Source organism: Crocodylus porosus, unplaced genomic scaffold (genome assembly GCF_001723895.1).
Source record: "Crocodylus porosus isolate Cpor-Errol unplaced genomic scaffold, CroPor_comp1, whole genome shotgun sequence".
NCBI lineage: Eukaryota > Metazoa > Chordata > Crocodylia > Crocodylidae > Crocodylus > Crocodylus porosus.
This window is the reverse complement of record NW_017728938.1, coordinates 386022-406133: the sequence shown is the minus strand read 5'-3', so window position 1 is coordinate 406133 and position 20112 is coordinate 386022. Positions and strand designations below refer to the sequence as shown.

The 20112-nt window shown below is 43.2% G+C and overlaps 1 protein-coding gene across 1 annotated transcript in view; it reads right to left on the bottom strand.

The window, feature by feature from the left end:
* Positions 1-20112, bottom strand: part of LOC109318265 (stabilin-1-like) — a 449042-nt gene that overhangs the window by 43638 nt on the left and 385292 nt on the right. The window contains exons 13-23 of the mRNA XM_019547392.1: positions 15243-15362; positions 12486-12533; positions 12276-12359; positions 10699-10845; positions 9964-10101; positions 8611-8670; positions 8307-8483; positions 7404-7490; positions 4438-4584; positions 4110-4175; positions 550-778 (exon numbers count right to left, since the gene is read on the bottom strand). Of these exons, the coding sequence (XP_019402937.1) occupies positions 550-778; positions 4110-4175; positions 4438-4584; positions 7404-7490; positions 8307-8483; positions 8611-8670; positions 9964-10101; positions 10699-10845; positions 12276-12359; positions 12486-12533; positions 15243-15362 (1303 nt within the window). The remainder of the gene's footprint in view (positions 1-549; positions 779-4109; positions 4176-4437; positions 4585-7403; positions 7491-8306; positions 8484-8610; positions 8671-9963; positions 10102-10698; positions 10846-12275; positions 12360-12485; positions 12534-15242; positions 15363-20112) is intronic.

Here is a 20112-nt window from a genome sequence, read left to right as displayed (position 1 = left end):
TGGACCTGGAATGGCATGCTGGGGGGGTGAGTTGAGTGGGGCTGGACCCAGAGCAGAGGGGAGGGGAGGAGACTGTTGAGCGGGGCTGGACCCAGAGCAACAAGGGGTGGGGAGCTGAGCGGGGCCAGACCTGGAGTGGCAGAGGGCACAGGGCCAGATGTGGGGCTCCATCCCTGACCCCTACCCCTCATCATTCTTGATGGGCAATTTGCTAGTTTTCACATAAAAGTGATATTAGATCTTTCTCTGATAACACTCCTAACCTAACTAAACATTGCTTTATCCAGTGCAGAGGTACCATTTGCTTGTATAATCCAGGAAGACACTTCAGTTATGGGCACTCAAAAGATTATTTTTACATCCATAAGGACTGGCCTATTTCTAAAGAAAATTGCACAGTGCCAGAAAACTACAGTTGTAATTGTTATGCTAAAGAGAGATTTCTATAGATATAAACCACTGTCTAGGCAAGTTCAAGCATCTCAAGGTGACAAGAGAAAAAAAAGTTAATTATTGTTGTAGTTAGAAATCACAGTGCCAGTTTCTTACCCCGACAGTCTCTTCCGTAGTGGTTTGCACAGCACTGTGGAACCCAAGTGGTGGAAAAACAGCTCCTCCTGCACCCTCTTTTCAGGGACCTCCTAAGTTGAGGCCATCTATTGCTATAGTGAAACAGTGAAAAGTGTCCAGAGCTTGGAAACATAAAGGGGTTGTGTGGAAAAAAGGAGGACCTGAAAGATGGATTTTCAGAGTAGTAAAGGCACATCTTGATTTCCCCCTGTAAGGAAAAACAAGCAAACAAACAAACAAAAAAAACCCATTGGGTTAAAAATGCCCTAAGGTTTGTACTTCTGAGTTAATTATCCCCCCACACCTTAATTAGAGGAAATAACTCGTCAGTTGCATTAGCAAAATTGTTCCAAGAGGAGTAAAAATAAAATTACATACTAGTGGGAGATATTACCCAGCTACAGGGTGGGGGGAAAAGGAGAGCCTTCTCATTTTTTAGCCTAACCGCTTGATAGTTAGGAGTCTGATACAGAGAGCAGGAGACAGGTTCTAGACTCCCCTCACCAAAAGGTCTGAACCTGAATCTCTTGTTTCCTGGGACTATGCTCAAATCACCAGGCCTTAGTTTGCACAATATCCAGGCCCCTCTCTAGATTCTCTTGAAGAGAAGATGCTCCAACTTGTGTTTAATATTAACTTGATAAAATGGATGGAGAGCTTTGGAGAAGGTTTTGTCCCATTGGGACCAATAGCCCTGGCTCCCAAACAGAACTTCTCTTATCTAGGGCAGAATTTCTCCTGCACAACATCCTGTTCTCTTCCTTTTGGCCTCTTATATCTTTCTCTCATGGTTGCCCAGGGGACTCAACAGACACCTGGACGCTGAAAAATAAATTTACAGCTCTCTTGCTCTCTCTCCTAATATTAGGTCCCATGTTCGTATCATCTAATTGCCTCAGGACTGTTACTATATTTTCACAACAGCTCTCCACAGGAGGGTTATCTCCAATTTACAAAAGGTAAACTGAAGCACAGGGAAGGAACTGAATGTTAGTCAATTTTTTCCCCAGCCCATTTGATGGTTCAGGGTATTTCAAAATTAAGCCACTAGAAATCCCAAGGGGTGTGTCCACAAATGCACACATGTACACTTGCAGCAGCTCAAATAGAAGTGGTGCAAATTTGAGCTTTTTGTCTCAGCGCATATGCCTGGACATGCACGTTGTTGTGGAGCAAACTGTGCCACTTGTAGCAAAATAACCCTACCTGGCTCCTCCTGGGTCTGCAGTCAGAGGGAGATGGAGCCTGGGGCCAGCACCTGTGCTGACCCCAGCAGTGTAAAAACCTGCCCTGGCCAGCAGCTCAGGGATACTTGCCCTCAGGATCTTCTGAGGCCCAGCCACTTGGTAGCTGGAGTACTGCGTCCAGTTTTGGGCTCCACAATTCAAAAAGGATGTGGAGAAGCTTGAGAGAGTCCAGAGGAGAGCCACGCACATGATCAGAGGTCAGGAAAACAGATCTTACGATGATAGGCTGAGAGACATGGGACTCTTTAGCCTGGAAAAGCGCAGGCTCAGGGGTGATCTGATGGCCACCTATAAGTTTATGAGGGGTGACCACCAGGATCTGGGGGCATGTGTGTTCACCAGAGTGCCCCAAGGGATGACTAGGTCGAACAGTCACAAACTCCTGCAAGACTGTTTCAGGCTGGACATAAGGAAGAATTTCTTTCCTGTCCGAGCCCCCAAGGTCTGGAACAGTCTGCCAGCGGAGGTGGTTCAAGCACCTACATTGAACACCTTCAAGAGTAAATTGGATGCTTATCTTGCTGGGATCCTATGACCCCAGCTGACTTCCTGCCCTTTGGGCAGCGGGCTGGACTCGATGATCTCCCGAGGTCCCTTCCAGCCCTGATGATGATGATGTCTATGAAATCTGGGGATACTACCCGCTTGTGTCAGCTAGACTGCTGAAGCAGCATCCCAAATTCACTTTTTAAAATACCCCAAAATCCACATTATTTCACAATTAAAACAAAAGAGAAAGAGAGAGATTGATCAGATGGGCAATGTTTAATTGCTATATTTACAATGTTAAAGAAATTTGGAAGCCTACCAGTGTCTCTAGCATCATAATAAAATAAATCCTAAATATCTATATGTTTTAACATTTGCTTTTGGTTTCCTTATCACATAGTGGGTGTGTGATGGGTGGATGTGGGGTTTGCAGGAGGGGGTGGGAAAGAGAGTGGGGGGATGTGGGTGTGTGTGTGGGTAGGTGTGGGGACACTGTGGGTGTGGGGGCTGCTTAGGAGGGGTGGGTCCCCTGCATGAATTCCACATGCCCCTGGTGTCTGAGGGAGCACAGCAGCGCTGGCAGCGGCAGGAGTGTGGTGGCAGCAGTAAGTGGGGAGCTGCCACAGATGTTACTGGTGCTGTCGGTGGCAAAGGTTGGTGGTGGTGAGCACTGACTGGAGGTCAGTGACCACTTGCAGATGCCACTGGCAGCATCAGCGGTGGCCAGCAGCAATCTCTGACTGCCCGCAGATGTTGCTGCCAGTGGGGGTGGGGAGTGGTGGCAAGTGGCGACTGCCTGTAGGTGCTGCTGACAGTGTCAGTGGTGCATTTTCTGAAGGGGTGCATGCTCAGGGGGTGTATGTGCACCTGTGTGCACTCCCTATGCATTGCCAATGGTGCCCTGCCCCCCCACAGGGAAGAGGCCCCCCCACAGCACATGAACTCTGGGGTCCCCCAAGGTCCCCTCCCACCTCCTCCAGCCCCCCAGCCCCTTACATACCTGGCACAAAGCTGGTCCAGGTCCCTGCAGCTTACATCACTGCCTGCTCTGCAGGCAGCATGCTTCAGCACCAAGGAAAGAGCCAACCACAGAGATGCTCTGGCAGACTACCAGAGTGGCTCTGTGGAGGATTGAGCCTCCAGTTGCCTCAGGGCGCTGTCTGGGACTGTGCCCTGACCTGTTTTTTTTCCCTGGGGTATTGTTTGATCCCTGGATATCCAGGGGTCTAATTTTGCCCCCATGCTGCAAATTTGCAGTGTGGGGAATGTTTTTTTGTTCCCGCATGTGCCTCTTGCAGCATCTCAAAGGGATTTGAGATGCTGCAAGAGGCACATGTGCACTCATCTGGACGTGCCCAAGAAAGTGAAATGTATGGCTATGGAAATAAGCACGCACTATGATGATATACAATGAGCTCAAGAAAACCTCCACCTTCAGGTTGTGGGCATGCATTACAATGGTTTGAGATCTGCTTGCTGGTGTAAGTAAAGTCCTGAGGAGCACTAGTTAACAGCTGTCCTCAAGGACTCGCCCAGTCTTGCTAATGACTCCACGTTGGCAGATCCTATGATCATACAGAATTTTATGCATAACAGGAGTCTCAGTCACAAAAGTGCTGATCATGATTATGATCAGAGATTCTCTGCCTTGGTTCTACCCAGGCATTAATTTTTGAATGTTGTTAAATCATTTATTATAAAACACACTTATTATAAACAATGCTATCATGGATCAAATGGCCCATCCACAGTATTTTACAAGTGGTGAATGACTTAATAAGTTGAAAGAGCAGCAAACATTACCTGTTGGACTGATCCAGCAGGACAAGAAGGCTCAAAACCACAGAACCCACAAGACTGAACAGATCTCTGAAAGAAAGAAGACAAGAAAACAAACAAATACACACACACTTTTTTCACTTTCTTTGTCAGTTACAAGCTTGTTTGTGATAACAGGCAGTGAACCATCCCTTCTAGACACCCAAAACTTTTAACACTCCTGAACTGTTTGTACATGTAGCTGTATACTGCAGCATTGAATGGACAACACATGTGAATGAGGGACTGGCGGTGGGCAGCAGAGGAAGGGAGGGATTGATGTTTTATTATTTATAAATCTGTAAATACTCACCGTAAGCTCAATGGAGAGGAACTCATCACAGCGAGACCCCAGGTTTGGAGGCTCCAACAACTGATCAATGCCATAGGCAATGCCACCATTAAACTCCATATGCCTCTGGACAATCCTGGCATTGCCATTATCCACCAACAGCTCCCCCTTCAAGACAGATTAGTAAGAAAATAGTATTCATTAGTACCTAAAACACCTACAATATGTATATCCATTGGAAGGAATGAAGTGAGGTTAAAATGTACTGCATGCCACAACATAAAGCAAACAATCAGGCTGTGGGGAACCAAGGAGAGTGGGAAGGATAGAATTCATTTCCCAGCTCATGAGAGGGCCTTGTGTGGCTGAATCCTCATTAGCACTGATCCTACCAATAGGCAACCAACAACTTCTTTCATATTGACCTATTTGGGACCAGAATGGAACCTTAGATGGGACCCACTGTTGCAGAGGACAATGGGCATGGCCACTCTATCCATTTCCACCACATCTGTCTGGCTTCATCATATGGATTAGGTTTGATGAGATCTGAATAAGTCCTGTGCATCTGCATCTGACTATCCCAAATAATTAGATCCTGTGTCATCACATTACACTTGTTCACCTGGTCTTGATTATTTGGGTGAAATGGAAAAAGCAAACATACTTCTTTAACTGTCACATAAAAACCAAAAACACCCAACAATTCTCAATGTGCAGAACCCAATGTAATAACTTCAAGTCCAAGCCATCTTCCACAGTAGTTGATTCATACAAACTCACCTTAGTCATCAGGCTTCTAAATAACAAACATATTTTTTGCCTTGTAATTCCATAGCACCTTGATTGAGGATGAAATCTGTATATTTCTGAGGCATAAGATGCACTTGGGGGGATGTTAGCAACCAGTTATAAAATGGACCCAATTATTGCCTAGTCTCCAGCATCCACTGCTTGGAGATCACTGAACGGGCAGTCACCTGACAGCTCCAGACACATCTGGATGCCAGATTCCTGGACCCTTATCAGTTTGGTTTTCATCCTGGGTATAGCAAAGACTGTTTATTCTTTTGGCCTTAGTTGACAATCTTTGCCTGAAAATCAACAGGGGAAATTTTGCCCTATTGATCTTACCAGATCTTTTAGAGGCCTTTGATACAGTTGCTTATAAGATATTGATAAAGCATTTACTTGACCTGGTGGGTATTCATGAAACCTTTCTAAAATGGTTCTGCTCTTTCTCAGCAGACAGATCCCAGATGGTGGTGATAGGCAAGTGCTCGATGCATCCTTGGAACTTCCCTGTGAGGCACCCAGGGCTCCCATCTGTCATGCCTCATGTTCAGTGTGTATATGCGGCCACTGGACAAGATTGTGCAGAGATTTAGAGTGAGATGCCATCAGTATACTGATGACATCCAGCTCTACCTCTCTTTTTTCATATGACCCAGGCCCTAGTGCAGAATTTGGTGGCATAACTTCTAACAAGGGTAGGATGCCAAGAAGACAACTTCACTGCTTCAGAGTCTGCACTGGCTCCCAACAGCTTTTTAGGGAAAATTTAAGGAGCTGGTTTTGGCCCATAAGGCCCTAAATGGTCTGGATCCTGTGGACTTAAGAGACTAACTTCTCCTTTATGCCCTATAACAATCCCTAAGGTTAGCTGAGAATAACCTCCTGCAAGTACCATCAGTGTGCCTAGCCTGTGTGGCAAAATTGCATAAAAGGTTATTTACAGTACTCACTCCCTCCCTCTTGAGGCCAGTTGTAGCTCATGCCTTGATGTCTTTCAGAAACTTTGTAAGAACATCCTGCTTGGTAAAACATTTAGCAAACATAGCTTAGTTAAGATTTTTTTCAAGGCATTTCTGTTTGGTGTTGACACTCTATTTGCTCTTTAAGTTCTTTTGATTTCTTGTTCATGCTCCTGTTTTACAAGTTATTTTGTTCATTTATTGCAGAGAGTGGTAGTAAGCCATGTTAGTTAGCTAGTTAGCCAAGCAGAAGGTAGGGCAGAGTGTTACCTTATAGACAAACTAATCCAGAGAGGCAAAAGCTTTAATAAATAACAGCTTTCTTCTTCAGGTGGTATTCACAGCATCTGACAAAGTAAATTGGTACTTACAATAGCTTATGTCTCTCTGAATTAGTCTACAAGGTACCACTCTGTCCTGCCTTCGGCTTGTTCTCTTATTATAAGCTACTCTGAGCCCTTGTTGGGAAGGGCAGCATAAATCAAATAAACAAATAAATATATACACAAACAACATGTCCATGAAACTTTTCTTAAATAATTATGTTTTTCTTCCCCTTTTCATATCTCAATTTTTCTTTTAACTCATTTTCATTCATCATTCCCTTTTCTGAAAAAAACATCAACACTAACCATGTCTACACGAGTTGCTGACTGTGCAGTAGCCTGATACTATGGCACAGTAGCAGCACATGGCAAGAATTGTGACATAACGCTACTACACAGTAGTATTAGGTTACTGTGTAGCAATGTTACAAAAAGGCATTTGTTGGCACTACTGCACAGTAACTTGGGTTACTGCACAATCAGTCCTTGTTTATACAAGGACTAAATGACTGTGCAGTAACAATTGCACAGTCAGTGTCGCATGTAGACACAGCCACTGAGAACTGTTAAATATCTGCTTAAGTAAAGCAACCTTCCTGGTATCCCTTTAGTTACACTGCTGTTGCTAAATATACACACGTACACATTTGCCCTTCCTGATCCATTCTCCACATTAATAGTTTTGTTCCACCTTGAATGGCTGAACTAGATACAGGAGTTTAGGGGTCTTTTACTGTATCCAAGCTAAAAATCTCAGTGTTGCCAGGAGAGGCTCATGTGCCTGTAGAGCTCAAGGTTTTGAATTCTGTTTCTGCAAATGAACCACTCAGAGGGCCAAACACAACTGAACTGTTTTTTCTACATAATATTTTCTGTGTAGTGAATAAAGTCCAAATTTATTACTTACAACATTACTTCTGCTGCAACTGAATGAGATAGTGGATCCGTGCATGGTCCTTACAGAATTAATGTGTGGCAGGTTTCCAGCTACAATCTGGAGATGCACAAAAACAACACAATAGGAAAGATCAGGGAAACTAAGGATTGATACATAAGATTTTCCTCAGAAGACTCAGTTGTAACAACCACGCTGAGCAGAGTACTGCTATTATGAAATGAAGTTGCATAAGGATGGAGTTAGTGGAACTACTAAAATATTGCCAGTTTGAAACTTGACACTGTAGTAAATGGTTATAAACTGACTGAAATTGCCTTCAATTTATTTGTTGTTCTTAAGAATTTGCTCAAATTGCACAGTTGAATAATTTTCACTTGGTCTGTTTGAAAACATCATTTAGACTATTTTTCCCATGTGGTTAGATATGTTAAGTCACATGGTATGGTTTCTTTTCACTGATTAAATGACATTTTCCAAATCTGAGAAGAACACTTTTTTGATGAATCTGTAATACTTTCAGGATTCAGTTTCAGCCTGATTTCCAGATCTAAGCACTGGTCAATTATAATAACACTAAATCCAGTACATGTTAAATTAAAATGTTTGTGATTCCCTAGTTTTTGCATTTTAATTTTTAGGCCAAAATGGGCTCTGCTGTAATCAGTCAGTTTCTACTGGATAATGCTTTGCATTGTCTGAGAGCTCTGGCTCAGAATTACCCTTTAAACCCCAGATCATTTGTTTATTTGGCAGAAAACCCTTTTAGAGATGTCCTCTCCTTGGAGATCTAAATACCTGTGCCTCCCACTGCACTGGTACTTTTACCAATGTTAGTGAGGCTAGACTGCTACAATTACGTGGCTGCTTTAAAAGAAATGCAGTGGTTCCAACTTTTTTAATCACTGTTTTTACCTTCATCGCTCTAATCATGTGCACTTTGAGATATGCTGCCAGCTTGTCTCTGTGGTCTATATGATACAACCATTTTTGCCTCTTCTCAGGAAAGCTGTTAAATACAGCATCAGTAGGCCACAGCATGGTGAAAGGTCTGTGGACAGGGTTGTTAACCATAGTGAGTAGCCCTGATTCCTGTTCAGAGACACAATACAAAGCATAAATGCACAGTATAAAAATAATAAATGGATCTGGTATCTGCATGGACGGCCCACACAGCCCCAAAATGAAGCATTTCAGGAAAAGAATGCAAACAGCTTACCTTCAGAAGTTTGCTGTAGATTTTGTATCCATATGCTTCTGCCACATCAGTGATGTTCTGCTATAAAAATAATAGAAAATGTTGGTTGCAAAATGTGAATCTGAATTTTACTTACTGAAATTCCAGGTGAAAAAGCAAAACTGCCAGCCCTCAGAGCCAGAAATTTTCCATTGCTGGCAAAGTTTGAGCAAGACAAAGCTGCTATTTTGTTTTCTGTCATGTAGCACTAATTTAATATTGTTAAGTAACAAACCAGAGCTGTAACTGGTATTGTATACTACACCCTGCACCAGCAATTGCAAGTGTCATCCTGCTACTGGAAATAGCCACTGCTAGGTTTTGGTGTGGCCAGTATCCAGGAAGTTAATGTAGCAGGTGCCAGGTGTAGAAGCCCTCTCAGCCTCCCTACTGCAAACTCTACTGCTGCTCACCCCTCTTGCCAAGTGCTGATGATCATAGGCACTGACTTATTTTTGCTGGGGTGTGGATGATGGACATGTGTAAAGTTTTATACATTTCACACAGCTCTCTCCTCAACGGGGGCCAGCACCCTTGGGCCCCCATATATTCAGTGCCTCTGCTGCCGATTTTTGTTCACTAGGGACAAACATAAAAGGCAAATTTGGCAGTGGTACAATACCTGGGAAAAGGGTGGGGAGGCCAGAGGGTGCCTTCCTCCAGCAGCTATTGAGATAACCTAGTAGGTGCTGGCCTGGCCATGCCATCTCCATGTACAGCATCAGTTATTCCCAAAAGCAGGACACCTCCCACCATAAAGCACTATTGGTAAATTCCAGTCTCAAGCCCCACTGCCCATAGAAAGGCCAGAAAAAGGTACTCCCCGTTAAGGGACTTCCATTCTGGTGCCCCCTCTAACTCTACACCTGGGGATCATGCCTGCTCAGCCACCTTTAGTAATGCTACTGCAGCAAGCAGACCCCATGGGGCCAAATAATTCATTTTACCCATTTAGGCAGGCAATGCGGCACCTAGATATTAAACCCCAAAATTCAAGATGGGAGGTATTCCCCTATTTGCTCAGAGAATCTGCATTTCAAACATATCTTTGTAATATCCTGCACAGGTTAATACTTTAAAACCTAGTGAAGGCTGTTCTCTGCATATAAGAAAATTTAGACATTTGTTTCTATAGTGTGATTTTTACTTAATGATCTCTGAACACACCTTGGTCCATCACTTTTGTCATTCCACTTGTAGGCATGACCCACTTTGCTATCAGAACTTCCCTACCCCAACACCAACATTTTGAAAGTACCCTTCACTACAAAATCTAAGAATTTTTTACTTGTCACACTATAAAAAAATATTAAAATATTGTTCTTATAAACTTACCTGTGATAGCTGAGAGGGAATGCTAAGACCCTGAAGTTCACCTGGGATTAAAATCTTGTCAATGATATGGATCACTCCATTTACTCCAACAAGATCACTGGTTATGACCTTAGCATCATCATTTAGATACAAACTATTCTGAGGAAGAAGGAACATACAATGTACATTTCAAAAGAGATGCTCCTCTATTATGCTCTTTCATTTGCAAGATGCTTTCACAGAATGATAGAAAGGAGGCTTGGAAGGGACCACAGGAAGTCATCCAGTCCAATCTGCTGTTTAAGGTAGGATTGGTCCCGACTAAACCATCCCAGTCAAGTATTTGTCTAACCTACTCTTAATGATACCTCAACACCTCTGAGTAGCCTGTTTCAGTGCTTAAACAGTCCTCATAGTAGAGAGAGCTAGTTAGCTGTGTTAGTCTGAAGTCAGGCAGAAGGCAAGGCAGAGTGGCACTGTATCAACTAACTAATTCAGAGAGGCCTAAGCTTTGTAAGCTGACAAAAGCTTAGGCCTCTCTGTATTAGTTAGTTGATACAGTGCCACTCCGCCTTGCCTTGTGTCATCCTCACAGTGAGAAAGTTCTAAGCCTCTCCACGCCTTCTAAATAAAAGGTACTAGTTCTGTATCTCCCTCCACTAAAACAAAGGGTTTAGGAGAAACATTTTACAAGCTTGGGAGGTGCCAATTGGGGGCAAAACAATGCGGGGAAATGAATTGTCACTAATATATTACCTCTTTCACTGCAATATGTATTTTGTGTCCTGATAAAGCCACAATGGACTCTTGCATCTCCAAGTCACTGGACAACAGTTTACGACAACCCACAATGTGGTAGCGCAGCAAATCTTTGATGAGGGTGTGATTCTCCCATTCAGCAAACTAGAGAGAGGAAAATGGTATAAAAAGGTCCACATGTTAGGACATTTCTTGAACAAGAAATCAAGACTGTGAAAATAAATTTAGCCAGTAGCTAAACAGAACACGAAATGTTCTACTTTATTTGCTCTGCCTACCCTTCCCCCTTGGAGGAAGTCCAGTCTCATTCTAAAGCCAACAGAACAGACAGAAGGCAGCTGAGTTATAGGGATATATTCCAAAAAGGCTCTCATAAGACATCAGATGCTAGGAGCAAGAGAAAAGTTGAGAAGAATACGGTTGAGAAGAAATGGCAGTATGGCAGTGAACTCCTGGGGTTTGCCACCCTTCTGACCACAGATGAGCCCAAAACAAAGTTTTGTACCCACTTTGGGGAAGTACAGAACCAAGACACCAAGACTGAATATCTCTGAAAATTATTCTGAACACCTAGTTCTCAACTTTGAGGTTTGGGACCAACCAGCTTGACTGCTGACTGCACCACTGAATTGGAGGAGACTGCAAATTAAACTAAATTGAAAACAAATCACCTCCAAAGTGTTTATTAAAGGAAGTGTGAAAACAAACTAATTAAATACCTTTTACTTTGTTCTTGTACCTATATTTTCACTATGCTAGGGATTTTTAATCTAACAACACAGAACTGCACCAAAGAAGTTGTTGAGGACTAGAGCCAATGTGAAAACTTTTAGGAACTGCACACATTTTTATTTTCCTGGTTAGCATCCAGAGTCAGCCCTCACAGGTGTTTCTTCACAATGTTTGAAGACTTGGGTATATGTACTCTAAATGCCTCCACGATTCACATTTTTAATGTTTTCTGGTAACCAGAAGAACTCATTTTTCCTCCAGTGATCCTGGATGGTTTCATCAGTGCCAGAACTGGACCCTGGCATAGCTCTGAAGGATTCTTCCTTTGCTAAGTGTCACAATGATACAAACACACTAGAGAAGTCTACCAAGCTGAGAGACAAGATGACTAATTTATCTCCTCTAGGAAGATTAATTAAAGTAGGAACTATTCTCCACATTACCAGTAAAGTAACTACGTCAATAGGAGTAAGGGCTGGGTTAGAACCAGTTGCATAATCAAAGTGGGGTGAGCAAGGAACCAGCTGCATGTGTCAACTTAGTGGGGAGGGTGCAAAATAGTGGCCCCTGCCCCGTGTGACCTTGCCACCCAGGGCACAAAACTGCTTAGTTATGCCTCTGGTTAGAGCTAAATAAGTATGATAACAATTGGTCACTTGTGCTTAAATAACATTGACAATTTGGGATGGTTTCAAAACCCTATGAAACTGGAGTTCTTTGATTCACTTAAATTGGTTTAGTGAAACAGACTCTCTTAGAGGACATCATCATCAACAGACCACACAGAGTAGCTGTAAAAGTGCACGGTTCAGAGATGGCCATCCCAAGAAGGTGCTGCTTACCATTGTACTGTTCTGTATTGACTCTGCACTTGGAACAAAGATGGTGAAAACTCCGGCTCCTTGTATTTCCTTGATGTTAGAGGCCTAATGCAAGGAGTGATTGCCATCAATTAAAGCAGAACAAAAAAGTACAATTTTGATTATAAGGCCGTTTAAAGAAATTGCCAAGTAAATTTTAAACCTTTAGACAATAACAACTGTGCCACCAACCTGGATCTTGTTGAAGAATATAGCAGCTGCTTCACTCCTCATGAGCTCCTAGAAATAAAAACAAAATATTAATGGTGAGATTATGTTTCAGTCTCTTGGTTTTTGATGAAGAGAAAAAATTCATTAACAGCACACTGGCTTTTCCACTTTACCCCAGAGTATGCCTAGCACATGAAACAGCAGCTCAGACTATAGATGGACCTGCATATAAAGTGCTTCAAAGCCTGCCTTCATTTGAAGTGCTTCTATTTTGGAGGAGGCCATAACAGTACTGCACAAATGTGTAGGCTCCTCCCACTTCAAGTGCCATGAAATGTGAAGGAGTTGATAATGTTGCTTTCCCCACAGCGGGCCTTCACCTTGGCTCGGCACTGATGCCAGTATTGGTTTTGGCTATAAGTTGCCATCTTTGCCACAACCCATTTATACATGGCTTGATTCTGCTGGTTCTTCCTGAGACACCACTTGGTGCTCCCCTTCTTCCAGAAGTAGTAGACCAGGGCCTCTGCTCACCTCCAATTGGTGGAGCATTTAGTGGGCCTGGACATTGTATGATGCAGGTCATTTGTATGGAGAGTGGGTGCTCAAAGACCACAGTCAAGAAGCCAAGTTTCTAGGGTAATGGTCCAGAAAATGGTGGCCATGGCAAGCCTTTGTGCTTGGCTCTAAAAAGGTAAAATCAAATGAGGGTTAGAGCCTGTGACCCAGAGCATCAGAGTTTGCAGTCTGTGTAACAGGGTCCTGCCTCTGAGGATGGCTGTGCAGCCTTTTGGCAGCCACTCTAATCCTGTCTAACTCTGGATTCTCAGGGTACCACTCTTTCTTTACCTGCTACGCCTCACTGGAAACGAATGTGAAGTGGAGAGCCTGCCCTCAGAATACGAAAATGAACTGGAGGTGCTTCACTCTACCCTGCTCATCACTGGGCCACCTTGCTCTGGTCCAATCCCTGGACTTAATCCCCTGAGCAGGGTGTTTCTCCCTCTACTTGGCTTCAGCCAACTCATTTTGTTAGCCTCTATCTGGTTGGGGCTCACTCTTCTCCTAGTGTCCCCAAATGGCTACTCTTCTCTGGTACTTGCTGGATCTCCTGAGCTACCCTTTTCATAGACCTTTCATAGGATTCTTGTCTATATGCACAAGCCTCTCTCTGTCTCCCACCCAGCTGATCCTTAAATGGTAATCACAGGTGTGTGGGAACAAGGGGGCAGGGTGCAATTGTTCTCAAATTGTTCTTTTTTGGTTTTTGTTTTCATGCCTAGTCCCACAGTGTGTGCTTTTAACTGGATGCTTTTAACTCTTGTTTTTTTAAAACTGTTTTTTTTTTACTTTTATAAAAAAAGGTCTATCAGAGTTAAAAAATCTCTCTCTCTCTCCAATCTCTGCTCCCTGACAAGTCCCTCTTAGGGCCTGCAGTCTCAGCCACCTAACTGTTCCTTCTACAGGGCCTTCTGGCTCTTGGCCTTGCCCACAGTCCTTTTGCAGGGCTTTCTGGCTCTAGCCCCTGCCAAGTCCTTAGGGTTCTAAGTGTAGCCCCTTGACTTGGTGGTCTCTTTTCATGTTAGAGACCTCCCTGACTAGCAACATCTATCTGGGCTCTAAGCCCACTAATCCAGGGCACAGTATCTTCCCCAGGCATTTGCTGGGTCTTCATCTACAATTAATGTGTTGTCCTAATAGTCTACTCAAACCAGTTACTGGGATCTGTCTGCTGCTACAACTTCTCTGAGGTAACAAAGGGGAGAAACATTAGGGATAAAAACCCTACCCATAAATACCCCTTCGTGACAATTGCCTGAATATAAGGTAACTTGGGAACTTTACCTGGGTCTACATATGAACCACCCCTTTAGTCCCAGACTTAACTAAATTTCTCACCTATAGAGCAGGCACATACACCCAGCCGGTCTTATTCTGGTCATGCCAACAGCCTGCAGCCACTAAGTGGTACAAAGTCTTGAACAAGACAAACTACATTATCCCCTATATAATAGTTTCCATTAATAACAGAACTTAATACTAAGCCTACTAAGGGCTCTTGTCTGATGTACTACTGCAGGCACTATTATTTTTCATCTACTGAAACTGAAATGTTTTCTGACTTGTTCAGTGTTACCTGTGTGGATACCTTCAAGAGTGTTATATATAAGTTGTTAGATTGGCCCAGGGATGGCCGGAGGGAATGGGAGGGAACAGCAGAGCAGTAGGCTCTCTGAATAAACAAGCTTTATTGTTTTATATGTTAAACTCCTTCGTCTTTTGAGAAAAACACAACCCAAGAAGTCAGTAAAAAAAGCTGGGTATGGAATGCAGGCTTTTTGACACTCACTTTAGAGTCATACTCACTGAACCACTAGTTCTGTCCCCATTCGTACTAATGAAGATCTATAGAAGAACCAGAGACTCCTCCAGAAAAAAGTCACCCTTCTAGTTGTCATCTCAACACAATGGTCACATAGAATGACAGACTCACTTTTCAGAAGAGAGTTTCATTGTAATGCTTTCTTTCTGAGAGAAGTTATTTTCCTTTCTGCTTTCTTATTATCTCAAGTGACTCATGGGCAGAATGAAAAGAAATTTATTTCTAAACCTTGTGGATCTTTCATATATTTCTCAACTCCTTTGCTGAATCTCCAGGTATTTCCTGGTCACTGTTGTCCATTATCCTGCTTGTTCCCAGCTGCTGCTTTAGAGAAGGAAGTAGCTCACCCAAAATAAGTGTCAGTTAAAACACAGTCCTTTCTGAATACAGTTTACCTGATATATATTGCCTCTGCAGGTGAATCCATCTCCAAAACTGCCCGGACTACAGGAACATCTGCGAGTCCCAGGTCCTGTGTACTCGCAGATACCAAATTGACTACAGCCTCCATTATTCTAGTAGGAAAAGTAAGGATAGACATACATCCATAGCATTACCAGCTTGAAAATTTACTCACATCCAAACAGCAGAACCTGCCCTTTCTTCTGCCCATATCAGACTCAAGGTATTCTCTGACATCCTGCTTATGTGTCCTATGTCTTCTTGCTACAACTCAATATTTTATGATTACAACTCATCTACCTAGTGAAGCTTCTGAGCTTTTAGTTCACATCCTAAACTTTATTTCACAATAGCAATTTGTACCACACGTCCATGGGGACACACTTAGAGCACCATTTGGTGGGTTACCTTCATCCAGATCTAAAATGGACAATAGGGATTTCTTAGTTGAGAATAAAGAGTATACATAAGGAATGAGTGGAGAAAGGCCTTTCTGGGATATTTTCCAGTATAGATAAACTCCTAGCCTTTTCCTTTAAAGGCCTCTCCTACTTTGCCAGCAAAGATTGTTCCCACAGAGACAATCTCCATCAAGCCCAAGAGAAAAATAAAGCTATCCCCCCATTCAAATAAATCTCTCTGAAGGGTTTAGGTTGCTAACTCTTGCTGAATTTATGCTCATTTCAGTATCTTCAGGTATCTGGGCATCCATCATTCTTTTCAGCAACTTCTTTGGATGAAGGGATGCAATGAAACAAAAATGTATGAATTGTCTTTGAGCTTTTTAAAGGAGACATAGGCTTGGAATAGCGAGACAGCATGAAGCCACAACTGCACTCAGTCCTTCATTCTTCTGAGACATATATGGGAACATCATATAGTTTATAGTGTGGAGAAAGGAGGGCAAACCCTTTTTCCAGCCCAATCTACCGTCCTCTTACTACATACACTCCAAATTTGCTTCTCCCTTGGATTGGGTTTTTATTAATGAAAAAGCAAAAAAAAAAAAAAGGTAAAAAATCAAGTCAAATTTTCTCCCCATGCTTGACTGTTCTTAGGGTTCCTCTTTCAGGACACTTATGTTCATTACCTGGCTACTAACTTTCCTTACAACTTGGTATATTAACACCTAGATGAATAAGTCGGCAAAAGTTCCTGTAACACTCCCCTTGTGGGTTCAACACAAGAGGAGTTAGTGGGGCTTAGTAGGGCATTAGTGGGGTACTTCAAGGGACATTTCAAGTCAAAATTACAGGAGACTAGATATCAAGTACCACATTTACTCAAACAGAAGATGACCCTTATCATAAGATGACCCCTCAGTAATTAGATTTGATATATGGAAAATGTATAAATTTGTTAAAATATTCCAGGTATAAATTCTAATTATTGGAGGTTTGCCTTGAATTTGTCCCCCTCCTACTGCTACAGCATGGAAAATTAATCTGGGGGATCAGATAGCCCCTTTGCTTTCTGCTCCCCCCTGCAACTTTTTCCTCTGGCAGCCCCTTCCTCCTCCTCTTACCATCAGAGGAAAACATGCTTACTGCTTTCCCTGAGCACATAAAAGTGAGGAGCAAATCTGAAAACATTAACCTTGAAATTAAACTTGGTTGTAGCAATTTGCATATAGTACCCATGCACTTAGTTCATCTAGAATTAATGGTTGTTACCATTTATTGAAACTGCTGCAAGTTTTAGCCCAGATGTTTCACACAGACACATTTGCACAGCACTCTGGCACCTATTTATATGTAGAATAACCTTTTGGGGTTTTTTGGGGGGAGGGGAAGGTGTCATCCTACGTGTACTTCCCAGGCCCAGAAGCCTTGGAGTTCAGATGCCTCTAGTCTTGCTTGCTCCTAGCCAAAAGGCCGAGGAGCAGCTAGGGGAAAAGTATAAAAACGATCTGACATTGCCACAACATTGGCAGGAAACTACCACAAGGATAGCTTAGTGCAGTCCTTTTGTAAAAAAAATAATTAAAAACATACAACTATACATATGAAATCCTTAAACAACATACATCAACTTCCCACAAAATAACCCCTTACAGAACTCTTTTTCTTCATGTAGAAACCCATGAAAAACTATTACCTTAGTAACCAAATTAAATTCTCTGCCCCTCCCATCGCTCCTCTCTGTTGGTTTAGTGAAATAAAGGGTGTTCCGTCCCTTTTCCTCCACTTCTCCTCTGCCTCTTCTTCTCTGATCTCTTCCTTGTCCCAATCAATGTAGTATTTCAGTTCATGCAGCCCTACCTTCAGGCACTCTCTTTCAGTGAAAGCCAACCCCTTAAAAACTGGAGGTTTCCTACATTCCACAAACTAGCTTGAAAACATGCTAATAAAGTCATTAATAACATTTTCTCTGGTCCCTTTAGTATGAGTCCATATACAGTAAAAGCTGTGCTATCCAGCACTTTACTAACCAGCCTGCTCTATTAACCAGCATGCCGATCGATGGAGCAAAAGCGAAACCAGAAGCCCCGCCATGGCACTTCCGGTTTTGCCGAGTCCCACAGCCCGAGGCAAAGCAGCCTGCGTGGGACCCCCCTCTTTGCTACTCATAATTTCTATTCAAGCTCCTCTTCCTGTCCCCCAGCATACTGATGCACCAGATGCAGTGGGAGGGGTGGTGGCCCGAACAGATGTGTCTCGGATAACTGGAAATTGTGGTTAACTGGTACTCCACATTCCCTCTGCATGCCAGATAACACAGCTTTTGCTGTAGTACCATCTCCCACGGTAACAACAGGTTTATTTTGGTGACACTCAGAAAGTGGCAGACCCTTTCCCAAACCCCCTTTGCATATGTACCCTCCCAAAGCACATCCCACCATTTCTTTTTCTCCACACCTCTCCTTCGGGCACCTAGATATGCCTCATCTGTGTTGTACCTTTCTTACCAGTAAGTTATTTCTTACAACTGTCCATGCTAGATAGGCATGTTCCCCTTTTGGTTGTTTACCTGCCACTGCTCCCCACATCTTCTTCACCTGTCCTTCTGTGAAGTTTCCCACCAGTGCCATCCTGTCTCTTTCCCTTACTGCTTTCATCAATTTCTTAAGATCCTTCAGGAGCAGGAGCCCTACCTTCCCTATTTTATACCTCTTCATGAAAAGGTCTGATATACTCCCAATTTCCTCAAAATTGAAGTTTCCCACCAGCACCATCCTGTTTCTCTCTGACTGCTTTCATTCATTTCTTATGATCCTTCAGGACCTCCAGCCCTCCCTTTCTTATTTTAAACTGAATGTAACTTTGCATCCTGATGTAATGAACCAGTGGTTGCCACACCTGTGGACTCTTCAAAGAGGCTTGTATCTTCCCTACTTCCACAAAATTGCAGCTGCATGAAATCAGGTGATATGCACTGCTTTCCCCTCTCCCTCTGTTACTGCCTTGCATATTGCATTTACATATTTTGAATAGACAAACAATCCCAAGTCTGGCATCTCCCATTCCCTGCCCTCCCCCCCCCACCACTCCCCCATCCCGTCTCTCTTGCTTTGTACAGTTCAAATCTTTCTAATTCTTCCCTTCTGGCATACCAAAAGAACACATACATTTCCCTCTGTACTTAACCACCTCCACTTCCAAACCATAACCAAAATATTTCCTGTATCTTTGCTGTCACCTTTCACCGTGCTGTATTACCTTTTCCATTGGTGTCCATCAGGATACCTATCACTCTAATTTCACTCTTGTTTGAAGGCCCAACTTCTCCAAGTCCCCCCAGTTCCCCACTCCCATTATGGTGCTTTTTGATCTATTTAGTTTAGCTCCTCTCACTTCTCTGTACACTGATGTATGTTTTAGTCCCCCTTCCATTGAAAGTCTCTATACATTTATATCACCCATGTATAATACACATTTTACTTCTTCCCCTCCTGGTATCTTTGCTCCACTTACGATCTTATCTTTTCTTAGTCTTGTGCTAACAGTTCCATGCCATACATAAATAGTAGTGATGTCATGGGGGGCGCCATTGCCTCACTGCAATATGGATTTTAAAGGCCCTGCTTAGGTGTCCATTAATTTGGACTTGACTCTCTACTTTTCTATACAATAATCTTATCCAACACGTACATTTCTTTGGGAACCCTAATTTTCCTAGCACTTTGAATATGTACTCATGTTCCACTCTGTCATATGCTTTTCTAAATCTAGGTTTGCTATAACTGGGAGCATATACATAAGATGTGTTAATATACATTAGCCTAATTTAATGCATATTAGGGGCACACGTCTACATGTGTGCTCCTTAAGGCATGTTAAAAATGGCAAATTTAGGCTAGCTGCACCTAAATTTGATGCCTGCATTTGCAGGCATCAAATTTAGGCATGATTAGTTAAAGGGCATTAATGCATGTGTAATTCAACCCAGCACTAACTTTGGTGCCAGGTCTGCCCAGCCATTGGGGTACATGGCAGGCTGCAGGGACTTGGCACTAATTTTAGACTAACCACAGAGGGAAGCACCAGGCCCTACACAGCTCAGGGGCTGTGCCACCCAGCAGCAGCTTGTGCAGGCAGCCCCAACTGAAGGAAAAAAAGTGGTGAGGAACCTGATCTTTTTTTTTTCTCTTAGAGCCCAGGGCCCAGTGCTTCCCTCTGCAGTTGCGGTGCCCCCTGGCCAGCTCTTGGGTGGGCTGCTAGCGGGTGGGAGCTGCCCAGCCGGAGTGGGGAAGGGGGAGGGGGAGGAAGTACGGCTGTGGAGGGAACCACTAGGCCCCTGCACAGCTTGGACATCATGTATTACCTTCTGGAGGTTTTTCCTCATCCTCAAAGTCAGTGTCTTGGCCAGTGGGGTCCCTCAAGGTTCTGTCCTGGGACCCATACTGTTCAACATCTTCATTAA